The sequence below is a fragment of the Perna viridis genome, chromosome 9, assembly GCF_037379345.1.
Source record: "Perna viridis isolate PV_CMFRI_1.1 ecotype Kerala chromosome 9, ASM3737934v1, whole genome shotgun sequence".
Classification (NCBI taxonomy): domain Eukaryota; kingdom Metazoa; phylum Mollusca; class Bivalvia; order Mytilida; family Mytilidae; genus Perna; species Perna viridis.
This window is the reverse complement of record NC_142453.1, coordinates 4,614,072-4,637,216: the sequence shown is the minus strand read 5'-3', so window position 1 is coordinate 4,637,216 and position 23,145 is coordinate 4,614,072. Positions and strand designations below refer to the sequence as shown.

General features: G+C 33.8%; 1 protein-coding gene across 1 annotated transcript; it reads left to right on the top strand.

The window, feature by feature from the left end:
• The first annotated feature begins 9,812 nt into the window (after positions 1 to 9,812).
• On the top strand, positions 9,813 to 15,989 carry LOC148606389 (perlucin-like protein). The gene is made up of 5 exons (XM_088546442.1): positions 9,813 to 10,118; positions 11,381 to 11,422; positions 11,569 to 11,660; positions 12,686 to 12,767; positions 15,440 to 15,989. Exons 1-5 carry the CDS (start codon positions 9,914 to 9,916, stop codon positions 15,664 to 15,666), a joined length of 648 nt encoding a protein of 215 aa, XP_088402568.1. The 5' UTR covers positions 9,813 to 9,913; the 3' UTR covers positions 15,667 to 15,989.
• The last annotated feature ends 7,156 nt before the right edge of the window (positions 15,990 to 23,145 follow it).

Sequence of the window (23,145 nt, the reverse complement as noted above, 5' to 3'; positions counted from 1 at the left end):
ATCATCATCATTTCATGTTCATTTTATCATCCGTTTCATGTTCATCGCCTGAATATAGCTGAAATATTGCTGCTCGGGCTTTAAACATCAACAATCAATCAATCAATCAATCAATCTTAAATTGATTACTCATTCTAATCTCTCACAGTTTATTATTTGATCTGACACTTTAAGCAGTTTTTTGGCAATTAAGAGTCACAAACTGTAAAACACTATTATTTACAAATCCTTTATTTATTCGTCGACTTAAGGAATTTGATAAGAAATTGTCTTCCTCTGGGTACAGGGTTGCCAAGAATGCATTAAATGAAACAATAAAGGATATACGTTTACCATACACTGATTTTAAATCTTTTATAAGGAAATATATTTTGAAGATGTGGTAGGACCGATGGAACGGTCTTAAACACAACAAGCTCAATTCCATAAAAACCCGATCTAGGCGTTCATCAATCTGGATCCAGCAATCGCAAAGAGCAAGTGGTCATGACTAGATGTCGCATTGGACATTCTAGATCTACACAAGGCCATTTGCTTATTGGTGATCCTCGACCTGAGTGTATCCCATGCGATTACCCTTTCCCTATCAAACATGTTCTTTTAGGTTGTGTGGATTTTACAAACACCAGGTAAAATTATTAAGAGTGCAACAATATGGTTAATTTGTTCAAGACCGTATAAAAAATATATATTAATTTCTTGCAAGACACCGATTTATTTAATAAAATCTATTTTTTGATACTTGTTTTGATTTTTTAATGTCTTAATCTTTTATCGAAGTATTGTTTCTATGTTTATTTAATGTCATAGATTTACCTTTTTACGTACCTTTTTATATGTAAATAGCATTTTGTTTTAATTTCATTATTTAATGAAGAGTCTTTGATCTTCTTTTTAGTGTGTTGAATGCTCTTTCTGTGATATGGCCCTGGTCGCCGAAATGGCATTAAAAACAACAACCGATTGGATTTGTAATCTGTGAAAAAACATGGCTGCTTTTAGTCACAATTAAACGTAGAGGCCTAACAGCCGCTTTTTGTTTTTGTATATATCTCGAAAACCTTAGGTTACGCAAATTTTTGTGGTCAAATATTCTTGAACATTAGTTGACCCATGTGAAAGTAATTGTCCTTTTTGATTGTTTTTTGTTCTCTCGCTATTTTTGGTTGTATTACTTTTTTAAAAAATCTTCTTCGAATAAATACTGGACAGATTCTATGGAAATTGATAAAAAAGTTCCTTAGGTATCCTGCACAAAATGACTGTTTGGATTTTTTATCCATGAAAAAAAAAACATGACCCCTTTAACGAAAAAAAATGTAGCTTTCAAGCCAGAAGAGCGATTCACGCTCTTTAGAGCCTCTAGTTACTAGTCGGAATCAGCTCTTGGATTGGTTCATCGAAACATAAAAAAAAAACAATTTGTGTAAAGTGGATGTTCTAAACCTCTTTAAGTGACATGTGAGTAGTGACCTTAATAAATCATCATCCTCTTGTTCATTAGAATATTCTGTAAATAAACCCATAACTCTGACGAAGACCATTGTCATTTGAAAAATATAACACGGGCAATGTTGAAGTTTTAAACTATCAACGCCTATGGTAATTTTTGATTATATGCCTGATCGGTCTTGATTGATTGATTGATTGTTGGGTTTTAACACCCGAGCAGCAATTTTGCAGCTATATTCAGGCAATTAAATGAAATGGATGATAAAATGAACATGAAGTGATGATGATGATGTTGAAATGAAAAGAGGGATGGGACACACGATAATAGGGTGGACAAATTTTGATTTCCACTAGACAAAAGGAGGGATGAATAGGGTCGGGCAATTTAGCCTCCCGTGGCGGAGCGCAAAGGTTCCTACTCCTATCGAATACCAAAGCAGGGTTCTTTTAGGTTAGGTGCGAGGAACGTGGCATCTTTCCCAACACGGTGCATCACTATGGATTATGGGCATGTTTTCCATATTATAGCCTGACAACCCCAGCATGTAACACGCCAAGGGTACCCTATTCCAACACCTGGAAAAAAACTTTAAAAAGAATAACTGTGGTTTGATCGCTTGTTTTATACTATTCTAACTGTTCTTCGTTTTGGATTGTTTTTTTTTTACTGTTTGTGAATATTTGCCCATAGTTTTTATCAGGAACAGATATGAATATATGCTTTCAGCTTTCTAATACTAGTAGGAGGTTTCTTTGACGCGCAAATATCACATTGCCTACATCAATTTTCAACATCTTCTCGCTGTCTATACCATAACTTTAGATAATGACCAAAGTGACTTTATTATGTAGATGTATTAAAACTAATTTTCTCAAATTGCTAGGTAAGACAAGTAAACATTTTCTCCCACATCTATTGATGGTCCCCTTTTATAATATAGAGTGCCTTGCACACCAGGAATCTCAGCGATACCTATAATATTTTATAAAATATCATCTACGTATATGTCGCTCTTCAGTGTTTTGTTGGTTTAAAATGATATAATTCTTTACGAGAAATTCCATTGTAATTCTGCCGATTTTGTTAATAAGTGCCGACTGCTAACAAAGTACTGATAATTGTATATTTCATTTAAAATAAAATTATGATGTTTGATTGATTAACCTGGAAGTATTTTAGTGGTGTGGTATTAAAGATGAAAGGGGAGTAAGTAGTTCCAATCATGATTATCTAGACATTTATGCAAGTTTTCTTTCTCTTGAAAATTGTGTAAGGTCAAGTGCTATCTGTAACTTCAGTACAATCTACACACTATTGCGCCTGTAACAAAATACACATGACTATACGGAATTTACACAAAATGTTCATTTATATTGCTGTGTTTAACAGGTGTTCTAGTTTGTTTTCCTGTGAGCATCAACTATCATAATTTGTAGACCCAAATGCTCCTTAGTTACTCACAACGTAATTAGCATTGACATACCCAAAATACAATTCTATGTTTCTTGATGAGGTTGTTATTAAGTATGTTAAAATTTCGTCAGTTACTGGGATGTGTGAACGCATCCTTCATAATTCACAGAAAATTTGCCTTAGCAAAATGCCAAATGGATACGTAGATTTAGTTTCGGAAGTTTATGATACATGTGGTCTCGTGCGAGTCCGGGTGTCAGAAGAATAGGCCTTCAGCAGCGCTAAGCTTGTAGTAAAAGGCGACTAAATAGTGCTGGATTGTGTGCCCCAGGTGGTGGAATGGTGTACCCCTGGCGTGTTACATACTGGGGTTGTCAGGCTATAATACGGAAAACCTGACCGCAAACCATAGTTTTTGTAAAGAACATCCATTTTTCCACCCAACATTTTACTGTCTAGCTTTTGTAAAAGTCCTTGTTTCTGTGGACGCTTCTCAATATGAATGTCTCTTCTGTTAATCTCATCATCGGGGATATCTTTTGGCTAGTGTTGATTAGTCTTGTTACTGCACTTCTGTGAGAGAAACTGGGATGTGTACCCCTGGTGTGTTACATACTGACCGCAAACCATAGTGGTGCACCGTGTTGGGAAAGATGCCACGTTCCTCGCACGTTAAAGAACCCTACTGTGTGGTATTCTCCCGGAGTAGGAACCTTTGTGCTCCGCCACAGGAGGCTAAATTGCCCGACCCTACCCATCACTCCCTATTTCCAGTGGCAATAAAAATTTGTCGACCCCATTGTCCTTGTGTCCCATCCCTTTTTCATTTATCATCATTTCATGTTCATTTCATCAATTTCAAGTTCATCGTCTGAATATAGCTGAAATATTGCTGCTCGGACGTTAAACCCCAACAAACAAAACAAACAAATAAAAAAATGTCTACTCCGGGTTTTAAGAAACAAAACACGAAAGAGAGATCGCATAAGCCTCCCTTTTGTGTTTGATCAGTTGATGGAATTCACTGTAAAAGCACAATTCCTACTCAAACTATCGCTTCAATCGAAAAAAAAAAAAAGAAAAGAAAAATTGAATTGAAGGTTTCTCAAATTTTTACATCAATGTTTCTTTATGTCATTTTGTAGGTTACCTTGAAAGTAGATATCTTCTTTCATCTAAACGACATTTACATCTATTTAAAGATTCTGTCAATCAAAAATAACCTTTTCTTTTGTTTCCAAATCATGCGTATACGAAATTGCCATTCCCATAATGGGCGGTCCACAGTACAACATTGCATTTACTTCTACATATTTCATTTAAAAAAAAACAAGAGTCACAAGACGGAGCTCAACAAATTTTCATACAAAGATACGAGTTTTTCTGAAAATAAGGAAAGTATCGAAAATGTGGCTACATCTCCTAATACCAGACATAATATATCTGCAAGCGAAATATTAAGCCGAAGAAGAGCCACACATCTTCTTTTAGTCCAGGTTTTTATAGTGGTTTTGACGGCTGTTATCTTTGTGTTGATTGGTATATACTTGTCAGGTAAGTTTTTATACTTTACTCCATTCGACGTACTTTCAATAATATCTTAGGTTGAAGCGAAATATATTTTTAATTCGAAGAATATATTTTACTTCCACTCGGGTCGTTTCACGCCAATATAAAATTATCCTACTAATGATAAAAATGATCAAAGCCTTAATAAATGTTTCTTTAACTTTTTAATCAATTATCCGAAAAAAAAACAATATCAGGATGTCTTCAAAATATATCTAATAAACGGTCAATCATCTATTTTATTAGCTCACCTGGCCGAAAACTTTTCTCCTCTGACACTACTTGACCAATTGGAACCCAACTTGGTATGAATGTTCCTTGGGATATCCTGCGTAGAACTGATGTGGGAATTCTTGTTTCGTTGAAAAACATGGCTGTGTTACTATGAATAGACTATAGGGGTCAGACAGTAGTTTTTTTGCATATCTCCAAAACTGTTAGGTTTAGCAAAAAAACTTAAAGCGTTCAGCATGATGAGATCTATCTGCGGTCAAATTTTCTTCTTATTCTGTTAAGCCATGTTGGAGTGATTGACCTTTTTGACGTTTTTAGCGTTATTTATTTAAAAAAAAATCTCCTCTTGGAACCTAATTTGGTATCAATGTTCCTTGGGGTATTCTGCATAGAACTGATGTAGGGATTTTTGATCCGTCGAAAACATGGCCGCCGTTATTAAATAGAACTTGGGTCAGAGAGTAGTTTTTATACGCCCGTCAAAGGCCGGACGTATTATGGTATACCGTTGTCCGTCTGTCCGTCCGTCGCCCACACTTCGGACCATAACTTAAAAACGCTTTCACCGACCTTGGTGAATTGTTCATAACTATTGACGTAAGCTCTCTTTCAATTTTTATAAATTTAAGATTTTTCCTTTCCGTGTTATGATTTTTTTCCTTAAAAAAGGGAATTTTCAGGTTTTCGGACAATAACACAAAAACACTTTCACTACCTTTATGAAACTTTGGTGATTTTTTCATATCTATTGAGCCCCTTACAGGTCCGGGTGTCAAATGAATAGGCCTGCAGCAGGGCTAAGCTTGTAGTAAAATGCGACTAAATAGTTCTCAGAATCCTAGCCGGGGACTAGAGCGCTTTGCCCACAAAATAACTGGGTTGTGTGCCCCAGGTGGTGGAATGGGATACCCCTGGCGTGTTACATGCTGGGGTTGTCAGGATATAATAAGGAAATTCTGACCGCAAACCAGAGTGATGCAACGTGTTGGGAAAGATGCCACGTTCCTCGCACGTGAAACAACCCTGCTGTGGTATTCGATAGGAGTAGGAACCTTTGCACTCCGCCACAGGAGGCTAAATTGCCCGATCCTACACATCCCTCCCCTTTATATTCTGGCAATCAAAATTTGTCGACCCTATTGTCCTTGTGTCCCATCCATTTTTTATTTCATCGTCATCATTTCATGTTTATAATATCATCCATTTAATGTTCTTCGCCTGAATATAGCTGCTCGGGCATTAAACCCCAATAATCAGTCAATCAATCTTAAGAAAAAGCCGCAAACGGCCAGGAGATTTTATTCGTTGAAAAATCGTTTAAAACAGACCATTTGTTTTGTTGATCGACTAATAAATATAATAGGTACTTGGTAACCTTGTCAGAAAAGTGTGTTCTAAACAAGATAGAAATGTATGTGCGAAAATCAATACAACAAACTTAGTTAAACTTGATGTAGCCTTGATAATGCCAAATATTTGGTGCAATTTTTATTTATTTATTTTTTTTTTTGGGGGGGGGTATTTGACAAGGTTCACAGTATAACTAGTTGATCATATAAATTCATTAAAAGCATAACGACAAGTTAAAAGGGCAACGGGCGTATCATGCGCTTTAAGCGCAGCTCTTTATTCCATATATCTCCAAAATCTTGAGGTTTAGCCAAACTCTTTCAATTGCTGAAATGATCCTTATTATAAGGCCTCCAAAAGTTTTCAGGGGTCAAAGTTGTCAGGCGACTCCTTGTAAGAATTATTGCTCTTGAAACATGAAAAACGACTTTTTTACAGTTTTCAGCCAATATATTGAAAACTATAATAGGTAGAAAGAAATTTTCAATTGCGGAAACGATCCATATGATAAGTCCTCCGAAAGTCTTCTTGAGTCAAAATTGTTGGATAACTCCTTGTTCAATTTATTTGCCTCGAAAGACAAACTTTAACTAGGTGAGCGATTCAGGCACCTGGGAGCCTGTTGTTTTTATTTAAGGTCTTTCCCATTTCAATGGGAAGACCTTCTTGTATTTCTTCTGATTATTTTTATTCTTTTTTTTTCTGCCGCCCAATTTCCCTGCTTCTGATTAAATCATATCTTTTGCAATCTGAGATCACCTTGAGAGACGTGATCAGTTGTCGTTCAAGAGTTATCTGCCCCGTAGCGGAAAAACTAATTTTATGAAAATCTCTTAAACCATTTTAAATGCACACAAACCGAAAGCTCCATATTGTTCAGAAACAGGGGACAGTACTACTGGACAATGTTTCGGAAAGATTTTAGATTTCCCTGATTTCGCGACTAACAATTCGATTGGTCACTTAACTTTAAAACCATTAGTCTTAAAGACTTGGGACCTTCACTGTTGATCTTAGATGATATGTTGTGTTTTTAAAAATGTCAAAGTCACAGGTCACTTTGATATTTGACCTTGGCCTTGTTATGGAGTGGACTTGAAAATGGTAACAGATAGAAGAAAATTATTAAACTTAAAATGTGTATCGAAAGAAGATCTTCATTTGTTATGTAGAACACTAAGCGTTTTAATGTAGCGTTTTGATGTTATAGCCCGAAAACGGGTATTGTTAGTGATTTTTGCAGTTTTTTGCTTATAAGTCACAAACCAATGCAGATAGAGGTGTACTGTAAATGACAAATATGTTCAAAATAACAAGCTCTACAAGAAAAGTATAAGGTGTCCATTCAGCATTTTAAAAATTGTAAGAGTTATGGCCAAAAAACTGATATTTAATGCTATTTTGATAGGATCGGTCATTTTTTTTCCATTTATTTCAAATAAAAGTACCAACAAACCATATGTATTCTAGATCAGGAGCATACAAGATATCTAAAAATACCAAGGTCAAAGGTCAAGGTAATCTATTTTAATGGTTAAAACTGCCTCCGGAAATGTTTTTTTTCACATTTTTGCCAATATGGTTCAAGATAGACACCTCAAACTACTTCCAATCAATTTAGAAGCATGGTTCTACATCTAATGATATGCCACAATATATACTTCTGGTCAAACTTGACGATTTTCAAAAATCGGTGAAAATACACCCACTCTCGACATTTTCAAAAAGTGTAGTTCCTCTGTCGTATTGACTTCAGGATACCAAAATATCATTCGAATAACCATTATAAACCCTTTTCGACCAATTGTATTAAGGTCTTTCCCATTTCAATGGGAAGACCTTCTTGTGTTTTGTTTTTTTTTCTAAAAAATAAATACATTTATATAAATTTTACTAGTCTATATATAATATTTTTGTAACTTGACTTAGTTTACTATGTTCTTAGTGAAAAAATAAATCTTCAAATTTGCATTTTAGCACCAAGGCAAGCATATTGTATCACTTAGTTATTATTGTGACAAAATCATATTTAATTTGTCATTATTTTTACCGTACGTGTAATTATAAGGCTTCATACTTTATTGTGAATTAGGGATATTGAATGAGGAAATCAGTTTGTATGAATTCAATTTAATATTATCGAAAAAATATTTTCAATGTTATGATATACATTGGTAATGTAATGATATAATTTAGATTGGGAATGGTTATTTTTTTGTGAGGAATGGAGAAGTTATCTTTGAGAAATGATATATGGTGTAATTAAGAAAATTTATACCAATGAAGAGCTGTATTGACCTGTCTCGTTTGCAGGAACCTTTCAGTTCATTAGTGTTTGTGCAACGTTGACACTTCAAAACAATTTATGTGGAAGGGAAATCATTACTTAATACATTTAGTGGATTGCTTATGGTGATTGGTGTACTACTTAGAAACCACTTATGTTAAGTCTTTCTACATTCTTGTCAACTTGTGTGTATTGTTACATGAAGTTAATTGAGTTGAATATTGATTTCTGCTTTACAATTTTCGTAAAAGTTTAGTGGACAGGTTGAATTCTGGATCCAAGATAATGGGTAATTTTATGCGTTTTCTTGTGCAGACAGATGCATGCATGTGTATAATTCCACTTTCCTTTTATGTACACAAATATGAAAGACTTAAAATTTTGAACTCTCAAAATATTTATTTAACCCCGTGCAGGTCTGGGTGTCAAAAGAATAGGCCTGCAGCAGCGCTAAGCTTGTCGTAAAATGCGACTAAATAGTGCCGGGGGCTAGGCGCTCTGCCCACAGAGCAACTGGGATGTGTGCCCCAGGTGGTGGAATGGGGTACCCTTGGCATGTTACATGCTGGGGTTGTCAGGCTATAATACGGAAAACCTGACCGCAAACCATAGTGGTGCACCGTGTTGGGAAAGATGCAACGTTCCTCGCACGTTAAAGAACCCTGCTGTGGTATTCGATAGGAGTAGGAACCTTTGCGCTCCGCCACAGGAGGCTAAATTGCCCGACCTTACCCATCCCCCCTTTTTCCAGTGGCAATCGAAATTTGTCGACCCTATTATCCTTGTGACCCATCCTTTTTTTTTTTTATCATTTCATGTTCATTGTCTGAATATAGCTGAAATATTGCTGCTCAGACATTAAACCTCAACAAACAAACAAACAACTCAAAATATTTAACCTATCCGTCATGGATTAAACACTACAAAAAATGCATAGATACGTAAATCCCAATTTTGAAAGATTATAACAAATTTACCGAACTGATAAACTCAATAGTCAAAAGTCCGTATATCAAATGGTAAGATCAAGGTAAAAACCGAAAAGTTTAAAACTACTGCAATGGTCTTGACTTGGCATTTTGGTACTTCTGAACACTTGATATCAACTTTTTGTGATTTTTTAGTTTCGGGATTATTGGTATCTTTTTTGTTTCAAATCAATTTGAAAATTAGTAAAACGTTATTCATGGAAAATTAAGATGTCATTTGTTTGTTATCTAAGTGGTGGATTTATGACCTTCATACATTGGTCTGATCATTTATTTCCTCTTACTTTTTCATTTTTTTCGTAATTTATAAATTTATAGACGCAATACCAGTCTTTTGTTCATTTCCAGTACAAAAAAAGCCTTATATGTTTTAGATACCATCGAAAAGTATAAAGAACTAGAAAGAATGGTAATAAACATTCGACACAATATTTCTCAACCTGAGGAGCAAGAGGTAAATATAAAGAGTACTGGAACAGGCAGCAAAAGAGAAAATTGTCTGAAAGGTGAAAAAGGAGATACAGGCATTAATGGCACAGTGGGTAAAAAAGGACCATGTAGAGAAAAGGGACTAGTTGGAGATGAAGGGTCGAAAGGCGAAAAGGGACAAACAGGTAGATGGGGTGGAGATGGAGAAAAAGGTGGGATAAAGGATTTCCAGGAGATAATGGCACCATTGGAGAAAAAGGACCGCGGGGGGCAATGGGACAAAAGGGCGAAAAGGGTCAGATCGGTCAACGTGGTTTAATAGGAGAAAGAGGCCTAATTGGAATCAAAGGAGAAAAGGGTAATAAAGGAACTACTGGCGAAAGAGGACCGAAAGGTACGTGAAGTCGTGTGAGAAAAAAATGACCAACTTCAAGGCAAGTTTGTGTATACTTGCATAGTTTAAAACTATTTGCAAACTACTAACTACGAAATTCATTAAATTGAACTCGTCCGTAGTTAAAATGTTGCCATCTCCACCAAACAAAATGTTAGCAATATTGGAGTTTTCCTTCTACGTTTTAATCCGGATATGACATAATATACACGTAAAAGCAGGTCGGCGGCAACACACACACACACACACACACACACATAAACGTTTATAATAAACTTATATCCTACAAATGCACCTGGTCAATACGCCCGGTTTGTCTTTTATCAAACACGGGATGCTTTTCAATTCTTGAAATTCAAATGTAATTATTATTAATATGTATTGATAGGGTTTTGCCTATTTTATGCCCATTGATTATTGATATCCTGTTCTTCGTTCCTTTCGCCCCACTGAAAAAAAAGTCAAATCTTAATCTATTTGCATAAAAAGTAGTTTAAGGCATTGATCCTGTCAAAAAGTAATTCTTTGGATAACAAACATTCTGTTTTTTTTTCTGTTGTAACGATAGCCCGGGAATAGGACAGGTAGTCTCGAGAACGATTTCGTATTGTACAATTTTGGTGCAATTAGTAATTTTTCATGTATGAAAATTGCAACTTCATCCATATTTTACAGAGCACAACAACGTTCTGTTTTTTTTCATTTGTATTCGCGTTATATATTTCCTAAATTGTTGAAATTCTCTATACCTGATCTTTACATGTTACATCTTTTTTGATACCTAAAATAAGTCACGATTTCACTTCACTCAAATTACATATCGAAGTGTATTGGAGTCGATTAATCTCTCTCCTCTAGTTAATGCAAAGTAGAATAAAACTTTACCTGTTTTTCAACTTGATGAGTACGATATTCCAAAAATACAGTGCTTTATTTTTCCATTGACATATGATATAGCCGCAAACATTCTAGGCCCTTTAAAGTTCTTTAAATCCTTAGCCATCTGTTGCACTATTATTGATAAGACATATTTCTTCATAAAAAAAACTTTGACTAAATAATGAATTTGTCGAAACTTATAGCCTGGATAAAAAACTAATTTGTTACATTAGCCATCATTAAAAGTTGCGTGGAATCGGTCATTTATGACGCAATTATGAAACTTTAATCAATAACATATTCACTCGTAAATCTTTTTTTTTTTTTTACTAATTTCGTTTATTATATATGTCTTTAGCATTCGCTATAGTCGTATTTTTTAGGTTTTAAGGGACAGCAAGGACAAAAGGGTATTGCAGGTAAAGGTAAGTGTTTTTTTATAATCTATTTTTTAACTTAAAAAATGACCCGCTTTTGACTCTTTTTAATATGTTATGCCATCAAATCTATATAGATAAATATTTAAACTGAGGAAATGTTGTCACGAGTACATCAACTGTCACTTTTATAGCCGAAAGGACCAAGTGTGATGGAAGTTGGGTTTATTTTAGAGGAAGCTGCTATCTATTCCGTTCAGATCAGCTTGATTGGCATGCTGCATGGGTAAGTTTCATTTAATTTATTTAATTATAATGATAGTAGAAATGGCGAATATGCCAAAGAGAAAACAACTCCGCCTGGAATAAAAAATATCAGCTTAAGGCCACCCACGGGTGTTCAATGAACGACGAGGAAATCATCACACCACTCGGCAGGCAACAACTGCCCCAAAACAAATACAACGAAATGGTTACCTCCAGCATAATAAAGTAGACTGAAAGTGAAATCGAAACAAGACATACAGAGGTGAGAAATTATTGAATTGGGAGAGGCGCTAAAAATGCGCCGGGGTTAAAGTACTTTGCTAGTTCACCAACGATAACAATTCCATATAGAAAACACCATTAAGTCAGATGTTATAATTCAAGTTCACCCTATCATCTAGTAGTATAACACTACAATGATTCTCATTATCACTGTGATAGAATTAGTTTGGAGTCTAAGAGAACATGATTTAGTCTGTTTTAAGAGATTGACATTTATTTACTGGAAATATTCGTCATCAGATTACGATGTCAAGTCCGAGTAAGTTTGGCCACCTTACTTCCAGACTTTTAAGACGATGTCATATACAGAGTATCAGGGACTACTTTTTTACCTTTACAGACGTTCAAACCAATGTACGAACTGATCTTTAGAAATCTTTTAATAACCCTCGGGAATAAACTGTTCAACAGCTTTGTCGCGACCCAAATTATGCTAACTTTATATTTCAGGCGTTCAAAAATAGACAATGTTTGAAAAGATAGTTTTGATATCCACCAAATAGCAAAAAATGTTGCCATTTGTCATTATTAACAAGCCCTCTTTTTAAATTTACGTATAATAGTAATTTGATAATGAACTTGCTTGAAATACGAAAGCTACCTGATGGGAACAAATGTTTCCAATTTCACTACCGGTATTACAATTTGTATAATAAAGACAGGGGATACAATGTACAATTATCACATTACATGTATTTTTATTTTTTTATCTGTCCTAGGCTGCCTTATAACAAACAATATTTATTTTTAATAACTTTGCAGTATTCCTGTCGGCGACTAGGAGGGTTCTTAGCAAAAGTTGATGATGTAATGGAGGCGTATTTCCTTAAAAGTTTTATGACAGGTTACAAAAGCATTAATTTTGTCTTTATACATATATATATATATATATATCCCCCTCGACAAGAACAGAGATGTATAATGATCATTACACATGAAAATTAAACAGGACAGGTCAATTCTGATATATTTGAATCCAAGTATATAGCCAAAATGTGAAAACAGGAGACAGAGATGATCTAGGCGTACAACCTTAATATATAAAATAGTAAATATTTTCAGAGATCACCGTAAAGGTCTTCAACAAGCTCTAAATGACCCCGACAAGTGATAAAATCTACGGTAAAACATCGCTGACACTTTCTAAACAACACAAGTGATAAAATCCACGGTAAAAGATCGATGACACTTTCCAAACAACACAAGTGATAAAATCTACGGTAAAACATCGATGACACTTTCCAAACAACACAAGTGATAAAATCCACGGTAAAAGATCCATGACACTTTCCAAACAACACAAGTGATAAAATCTACGGTAAAACATCGATGACACTTTCCAAACAACACAAGTGATAAAATCCACGGTAAAAGATCCATGACACTTTCCAAACAACACAAGTGATAAAATCCACGGTAAAAGATCCATGACACTTTCCAAACAACACAAGTGATAAAATCCACGGTAAAAGATCCATGACACTTTCTAAACAACACAAGTGATAAAATCCACGGTAAAAGATCGATGACACTTTCTAAACAACACAAGTGATAAAATCCACGGTAAAAGATCCATGACACTTTCCAAACAACACAAGTGATAAAATCCACGGTAAAACATCGATGACACTTTCCAAACAACACAAGTGATAAAATCCACGGTAAAAGATCCATGACACTTTCCAAACAACACAAGTGATAAAATCCACGGTAAAAGATCCATGACACTTTCTAAACAACACAAGTGATAAAATCCACGGTAAAAGATCCATGACACTTTCCAAACAACACAAGTGATAAAATCCACGGTAAAAGATCCATGACACTTTCTAAACAACACAAGTGATAAAATCCACGGTAAAAGATCCATGACACTTTCTAAACAACACAAGTGATAAAATCCACGGTAAAAGATCCATGACACTTTCCAAACAACACAAGTGATAAAATCCACGGTAAAAGATCCATGACACTTTCCAAACAACACAAGTGATAAAATCCACGGTAAAAGATCCATGACACTTTCCAAAACAACACAAGTGATAAAATCCACGGTAAAACATCGATGACACTTTCCAAACAACACAAGTGATAAAATCCACGGTAAAAGATCGATGACACTTTCCAAACAACACAAGTGATAAAATCCACGGTAAAAGATCGATGACACTTTCCAAACAAGACAAGTGATAAAATCCACGGTAAAACATCGATGATACTTTCCAAACAACACAAGTGATAAAATTCACGGTAAAAGATCGATGACACTTTCCAAAATCACAAAAAAGTAAAAAAAAAAAACGACACCAAATATACAAATTTAGTCATCCATTTAAAGAACGCTCGCAGTTACTGAAATCTCATGGCATTAAAGAAGAATGACAATACCATCAAACTACAAGTTAATGAAATAATCGGTCACTACAATTCATATAGACTGAATTTGGAGTAGGAATGTCAAGTACTAAATAGGCAATATTTTATTTTTTGCGATACTTAATAAAAAGGATACCATTAGGGGTCGAATATCTTTTTGTGAAATCAAGGTTCAAAGAACACACAATGATTTGAAAATCATTCCTTAAGGACAGTTGATAAATCCCTCGGATTTGTTTGAAAGAATGTGCGTGCTTTATATTCTATCTTTCTTTTCTCAGTGAACAACACTATTTTCAATTAAGAACCTGTGTTTTCATATTCTAGTATCAAAGTTTTAATTGTTACGATAAAAAAACATGAATTTTTTCAAGAAGTATTTTTTATATCAATATCCCTGGTGCAAAAGCTATCAAGCGGGAATCTTATTAGGAAAACAAGACAGAACATAAAGAATTCTTAAAACAAAATCAGAAACGTACTACTCCTGAAATAAAATTATTCGACTTTGAAACTATGTTAATAATTTGCGTGAACATGAAAAAGAGAACATTTGAAGAGTTTTGACGATTATTCATTGACTACCACAGAAACCGTTAAACTTGCCAAATATGGTAGAAGGAGACATAAGTAATAAACGTTAAAGATTCGATAGGAAATCAAAGTAAATCCCAAGTATTGTGCAACCAGGAATCTTTCTTAAATAAAAGCAATTTAAGGAAACTACTACTGTCATAAAGCTGTAAAATAACAAAAAAAAAAAAAAATCGTCGAAAAGGGGCAATAATTCCAACATGGCCTACCAGAATAAAACAAAAAATGCTGGTTTTAATTTTTCGATTTGTTCTGTGTAGGATAGCGGTTTATAACGCTTTATAATTAAAGGCATGGACTTATATAAGGAAAGTAATGTGAGCTTTAACTTTCGCAGTCGCTAATATAGCATAAATTGTTTTAACGAATTGCAGAAGTACCCGTGTTTCAGTTGAAGTTTAGTATACGAAATTTTTGTTGTTAGAATTTAAGATATCTGTTTTTATCACAGAAGAAATACCCTGCTATTTCATCGACTAAAAACAAGTTCAATATCGATTGCTTACCTTGAGCTTTTGATAATAAAAAAAAACTTTAATTTTTCAGTGCTAGGATTTGGAGATACATACATAGGATTTCATGATGTTAGAAAAGAAGGAAGTTTTATATGGGAAGACAACTCCCCAGGGACCTTCAGAGATTGGAATCCAGGGGAACCAAATAATGCAGGCGGTCACGAGGACTGTACGTACATGTCTGCAGGAAATAACTACAGATGGAACGATGACGTGTGCATAAAAACTTTGAAATATCTGTGTGAAAAGAATGCTTAAAAAGTAAAAACTAACTTTATCTATTTTGAAATATAACTATTATAAAAGCAATCTTTAAAAAAACAGACAGTAGGTGATTCATGCATGTCAACCACCCACAAAAATACCTTTTATACATTATTCAGGTATTCATTAACAGACCCCATAACTAGTCTTCGTTTTTCATTAGGTGGTTATACTTTTTGAGATAGAAATTTTATAGTTTTACATGAAATTGGCACATTGTAAGAGTTTTCGTTCTTGATGTGGTTGACTTAAGTGGAAGATGAATGTACGGTTTTCTAAATAAGCAGATGCGTCTGCAAAAAGACATTTAGAATAAATATGGCATATGTGGTTGCTTTGTTACATGGTTTATCCTCACCATAAATCACCCTACCATAGGCAATGACTGACATTTTTATGGATTGGTGTTTAACTTCTACTGATCAATACTTTTTTAGTTTAGATTATCTCCCTTACCCAGGTCTACTACCTTATGTTATCTTCTTAACACCATTTCGTTTAGGAAAAAAACCCAACAACACCACATGTTTAAGTTGCCAATTAAAGACATCAATTACCCTTTCATTATCATATTGATCAAGTTAATATACGCAAGAAAAAAATGCAACGTACATAAATGGCAAAATGTCGGATGATATTGTAGTATTCTTAATGTTCAGTAAATTACTAATACTTGCTTTAAAGAGTTGTCAAGGAAACTAAGATTCGAGCGGATATCAAGATAATGTATTTCAAGGATAAGGATTAGACAGGGAAAACCGACACACACAATAAAGAACAAACAAAAGCCAAAATAACCCGTAGAAAGGCACAAAGGTAAATGAACCCGAAGTCCATAAAAAAAAATATGTAGCTTAGCCCAGGTGGACCGGTAGGGAAAGCCTCCTCCGGTTTTCTAGAAACACCCGCCAAGTTGCTAATAAAATATGAAATACGAGGCATACGTAAGAGGAAAGGAAAAGTTTGACACGATGAATAAATCGGTTCTCATGGTGCAGATGGATAACTTTTCCCTCTTACTGACACTGGCGTACAGAAAGCGTGGAAAGTAATGTGTTACGACTGATGCATAGTCGAATCGATTTTAGATTGGGCTTAAGATTTAAACTGAATATTTTTGTTTGCAAAAACAGAAAGGATTTTAGTTACATGTACACTCAATGCCAATGCAGATAATTTCATGTCAATTTTGGGATATAAAACTTTAGAAAATGCAATTTTCTTATTAAAAGTAACAATTTTTGAATCCTCGCATAATAGAAATCCATGAAAATGATAGATATTCTCTCATATTTTTCATAAAAATCTGTAGTTATGGTAACGTAAAAGGAAAACATACTATATTTGTATTTGTTTCCATGGCAATTTGGGTGCCTCTCCCTTCTTCTAAACTTACATTACTGTTAAGGAAAGTCAGGTGTATGTTTTCTCAATTCAAAGCAGTTTTAAGACTTTAAGGAAAGTAAGGAGGTTTGCTAGTGTAGTAAAAAAAACAACAACATTTGAAAGAAAAATATATGAATTCCTATTTCTGCATTCTTTGTATTTAAACTACATGTATAAATGTTAATTAAATTATGCATTATTGAGAAACGTCAAACTGGTACAGATTTGTAATGAGCTAGCTACCTCCAGGAAACAACCGTGTCGGGTGGAGACGCAAATCATTCCTTGTAGCTAAATATAAGCATGCATTTTAGTTCTCTTCTTTCTCAAAAATATTGCATTCATCTACATGTTCAAACGGTCTACTACCTACACCAACTTAATTAGACTGGGTCTATTTTGTGTACGTTAGAGTGCAACTCAATCGCATTTGTTTAGTTCAAACTTAACCATGCCTTCCCTTTTCTTACAACGAAATCGCCGAAAATGGGCTTAAACCTTGATTAGATCCCCTGAACTTGGTCCTGGAGCAAGTTTACTTATAGATGACTGTTAAAATGTAAAATAGAATTTTTTAGTCCTTGCAACTTTTTAATAATAGTTTTTAAGAGTACATTATTAGTTTATGTGTAACAGGCCTGGTTTTAGGGTTGCTAACAAAACCAAGACATCTAGGGTTTATAACTTTATTCAACCAAATATTAATGTCAAATACAAAGCCCTGTAATTACAAATACATGCAAGAGTTGTGAGTATTTCTATAAATAGAATACATGATAAATAAATAATCTACACTGTGAGTAAATTTCCCTAAAGTGACACCAATTCCTATCGAGCTGTAACATTGTCCTGGCCTATTTATTTCAATACTACCTTATAATTATCAATGTTAAATACACAAATCATGTAATTGTTTTATACATGAACCTTCTGCAAGGTGTTCTGCACAATAAATGACAAACTTCTGCTTGCAAATACCTTTCATCGGCTAAACACTAAATTATCGGTACAGATAATTTCAACGGATCTGATTATACTAATAGTAATGGTAAAAGAGTTAAATTCAAAATCACCCTGCATAAATAACAAATGCACATCCCTTACATACGATTCTAAAATAAAGGGAGATAATCACAAGTAGGAACTGCAAAATAATTATGAAATATCTGTCACAGTTACTCAAGCTAATCGCACATAAAATCAACACAATCAACTCACCAATTTGTGGAATTGAGCCCATTTGGATATATTTTAATTTGATGAGAATCCTGTCTTTTGGTAGGTTTGTTGACAAAAATCAACATTGTTTCAATTGTATGTTTGTTTGTTTGTTGGGGTTTAACGTCCGAGCAGCAATATTTCAGCTATATTCAGACGATGTTTCAATTGTATATTGGTATTTAGACCACGCCCACCTTTTACGGAACTACTTTTTGTTTGTCAACATCCGAAACAACGTTTTCAGTCACATTGTAACGTTGAAACATTTTTGTGACAATAAATTATTAACCAACTTTATGTCCGCCGGGTTTATGTCAAATTCCCTCGCGGATTATTCAGCGTATACGGACCCAAATTAGGTTATAGCGTATAAACTAATCAGAAATTAAATACATTCATTAAATAAACATCACAACAGCTACATTGTTCTCAACAGCTAATTGTACAAATATAACACAGACACTAGAGTAAAAAGCACCTGCAAAACAATAACACAATAATAAATAAAATATTCAATAGATCATATCAATGTTTCAATAGAAAGTGTTTCAATATAACGAAGTCAAAATAATAATTTCTATCTTGAGCTCGATCCAAAGAATTAACAGTTATGTGACATCTGAATAGTCTTTTTTTTTTAACTAAAACTAAAAAAAAATAATTAAGCAATGCAATCACTTTGTAAAAAATGGAAAATTCAAAATTTGTTAAACCTGCTGTACGTTAAAATCACTAAATAATTTACACCTGTAACTAACAGCATTTGGCATTATTGTAATAGTTTTTAAGAGAATATCATAAAACAATTTTGCCATTCTAGGTAATGAATATTGTTTTACCAATAGTATTAAAAACTACATACAGAACAGGCTGATTGCATTTATTTGCATTTTCTTCAACTAAACGTTTTAATTCATATGGAATACACAGTTTTTTACGCTGAACTACTTTTTACAATTTTATCAGCAGCTATCTCAGGAAACTTTGAGAAACTATATCTTGTACATATTTGTCCTTCAAAAATCAATTATTACAATCAAATGCCAAGTCTTTAATTTTAACATTTCCTGCATCTACAAAGAATTTAATATACAATATTTTCCCATCATTTAATTATAAAAAAATAGACTATCAAATTCATTATTTACATTTAAATCAATTTCCGTGTGAAAAAAAAAAAAAAAAATCTTTCCCCAAGCATATAACATACACTTTTAAAAATCAGGTAGAATACCTTATTGTCTATAATAAAAATCACAAAATAAATCCAATACCAAGATTCATATCTTGAACTTTTGATGACAAATAATTGGAAGTATGTTTCAACATTGCATTATAATCATTATCTAGCAATTGAATTAAAAAGTCTTAAAGAATAATATCTGGAGAATATAAGCCACCATTCAAAAACCCTATTTATGATAACATCAAATGCAACCACAGACGGCTTCTTATTCTATAAAAATGTACACACAGCTTTTAAATAATATTTCTGAGGTATATTAACCACAATCAGAGTATATATATCATAGTTTAGTTATCAACAATGTGTTAATTGCAGTAATTCTACCATGTATTATTAAATGTCTCAATTCCCAAAAAATAAATAATTTTGAAATAGATTGCACTTTGCAATCCCAATTTAAATAATTCCAAACATTTTAGTCTTTGCAAATCGATATACATTTAAGCAGATGACACTCTTGAACATTCCAGGCATCTAATTCATGTTTTGATATCTATTCTCTACCCAATTTCAGATTTATCTTTATTCAATGTTGCCCCAGATGCTTGTTCATACAATTTAAATACAAAAAATACCAGTTTTATATATTGTAAATTTCGATATGCTGTACACGTGTTTCAAGGAGTAACCTCTCATCAGCAGCATTAAAATTAAATATGTAGGAAGATCATAAATAAAATATTAGTTGTGTACAAGAAGTACTCAAAACCAAAACTATCGAAAGAGGAAGCCAAATTCATCACCGAGAGGTTCTACCATGTGCAATGCAAGGAATGAAGCCTCAATTTTACGTATTTTTTTTAATTTGGAATACTGTAAGATTTCACAAATAGGGTAGATAAAATAAAAAAGATAAAAATAAAATTCAACAGTAAGACTATCAGGACCAGGTGTTTTACCCTTTTTCATACCTTTTATAGAGGCTTCAATTGCATCACTAGTAATTTCATAATCACAGTTTTTCAACATCACAATCTTCAACATTAAATTTAACGCAGTCGAACATTTCATATAATGCCTCATAATCAGTTTGAACACGAGAAAAAAAGTTTCTCATAAAAAGTATGTACAACATCTAACATTTCAGCAGAATCTTTAACAATAATACCATCACATTTTTGTAAACTACATATCATTTTTCTGTTATGTCTATGCTTATGTCGATCCTTTATGGTCGTAATCATGAACTCGTGGATCGTTATGGTGTATCCATCTGCACCATGAAAACTGATTTATTCAACGGGTCATAGTTTTCCTTTTCTCGTTTGTCTACCCCGGACTTGACTTTTTACGAGCAACTCGGCGGGTGTTTCTAGAAAAGCAGAGGACGCTTACCCTACCGGTGCACCTGGTCCATGCTCCCAGTTTTTAGTGGAGTCCGAGTTGCTCATTTGCTTTTGTTACTTTGTATGTATGATTTTAGTTACTTTATGTTCTTTGTTGTTTATGTCTGTTTTCCATGTCGGGTCTTTGTCCCTGGATTACATTCTTTTGATTACTGCTATAACCTTGGTTCCCTTGATTACTCTTTCTCTAAACTTAGGAAATAAGCTGTGTTCCTATCACTTGCTAGTTCATCTTTCAATTCTAAATATTTCACATTGGTATACCACAAGCTGACTGCGCAGACATTTCTTGCAGCTAATTTTGTAACCTATAATAATCTCTATTAAATTCTTTTTGTGTCTCTTTTCCATATATATCGCTTATTTTATTTACTCTATAGTTGGTAGAGATTCCACATACTTTATAAAAAATAATTCAAAATCATTTTCCAAATATACTGAAGGAGATGTTTTCAAAATGCTAGAATTTTTAATCGACAACATATTTGCCCAGTGTGGTGTACGCGTTTTTCAACAAACGGTCGGCATTCCAATGGGAATAAATTGTGCTCCTCTACTTGCTGACCTATTCCTTCACTCTTATGAGACTGACCTTATAGCTGATCTGACCCAAAAGAAAGAACAGTGTTTAGCTACATCCTTTAATCTCAGTTTCCACTATATAGATGACGTATTTTTGTTAAACAATCCTATTTTTGGAGATATGATACATCGCATCTACCCCAAAAAACTTGAGATAAAGGATACTACAGACACTGTGAAGTCAGCCTCATGTCTTGACCTATACTTAGAAATCGATGGTAAAGGAAAACTACTGTCCAAACTTCACGACAAACGTGATGACTTTTCATTCAGAATTGTCAAGTTTCCTTTCATCTGTGACAACATCCCTTCAGCACCTGCCTATGACGTATTTATATCACAACTCATACGTTATGCCAGAGCTTGCCGTAACTACGCAGACTTTTTGTATTGCCATAGACTTCTTACACTTAGGCTTCTGGAACAGAATTATGATGCTACAAGATTGAAGTCATCACTACAGAAGTTTTATGGTCGTCTTCATGACCTCGTGGATCGTTACGGTGTATCAATCTGCACAATGAAAACTGATTTGTTCAACGTGTCATAGTTTTCTTTCCTCTTTCGTCTACTGCGGACTTGACTTTTTATCAGCAACTTGGCGGGTGTTTCTAGGAAAGCAGAGGACGCTTACCCTACCGGTGCACCTTGTCCATGTTTCCAGTTTTTTTGTGGAGTCCCAGTTAGTCATGTACTTTTGTTACTTTGTATGTATTATTTTGGTAGTTTCATGTCCTTTGTTGTGTTTGTCTGTTTTCCATATGCATGTCTGGTTTTTGTCTCAGGATTGCATTCTGTTGATTTCAGCTAGAAACTTGATTCCCTTGATTATTCATTCAAATTATCCCACCAAATAAGTGGGTTTGACAAATAAAAATCAGAACCAATTTCATCAAGCAAAATCTTTTTCAACATAAATATCATCATCTAATAAGGTTTCATTAAAAATCCAAACACCAGGTCCTTTTCCAACCTCAGAAAAATCAAGTTTCATATTTATAAGACTATGATCACTAAAGCATGTTTCACTATGAAAAATATCTCTTGTACAAGGTTTTAAATTACTAGATACCAAACTATAATCAATCCTACTTTGTGTTAGAAAAGTTTCAACTACCTGTTTTCTGAAAAATATTTCTATTTCCCAATACATCACATAGACATTTATCATTTATCAAATAAGTTAAACATTTTGCAGATCTATCTGCATAAAAAGTAGTTTTTCCACTCCTATCTAAAGGGCAGAACGAAGAATTGAAATCTCCTGCAACTATGATATATTCATCTCTATAATTTGTTTTTACAAACATTAAACAAAAGGTCCAAGGAGTCCAATTCGCTGACCTGATTTAAATTTTTGCCTGTCAAAGGCAATAACAAGAAGTTGTCCTAAACTTCATGAGGATCATTCCATTAATCGAAAGTTTCATTCTACATATTCTATCTCTTATAGATTTTCAAGATATTGACTGAAAACTGCAAAAACGTATTTTTTGCCTTTCAAGGACAATAACTCTTATAAGGAGAACAGAATTGCATTTTTTTAAAATATCAATATTTTTTAATCCTTATCGTCCGCAAGTCATAGCCGTGATCATATAGTGGTTAGTACTACGCGTTGTGGTTACTGTAAGAGACATAATTGACTTGGTTGAAATGGATAATTTAGAATCTTATTTGTTGAAGTTGGAT

Coding starts and splice junctions, on each gene's coding strand:
- LOC148606389 (XM_088546442.1), top strand. CDS start 9,914: ATGGGGTGGAGATGGAGAAAAAGGTGGGATAAAGGATTTCCAGGAGAT. Junction 11,423..11,568: donor AAAGGGTATTGCAGGTAAAG/GTAAGTGTTTTT, acceptor TCACTTTTATAG/CCGAAAGGACCAAGTGTGAT. Junction 11,661..12,685: donor TTGATTGGCATGCTGCATGG/GTAAGTTTCATT, acceptor ATAACTTTGCAG/TATTCCTGTCGGCGACTAGG.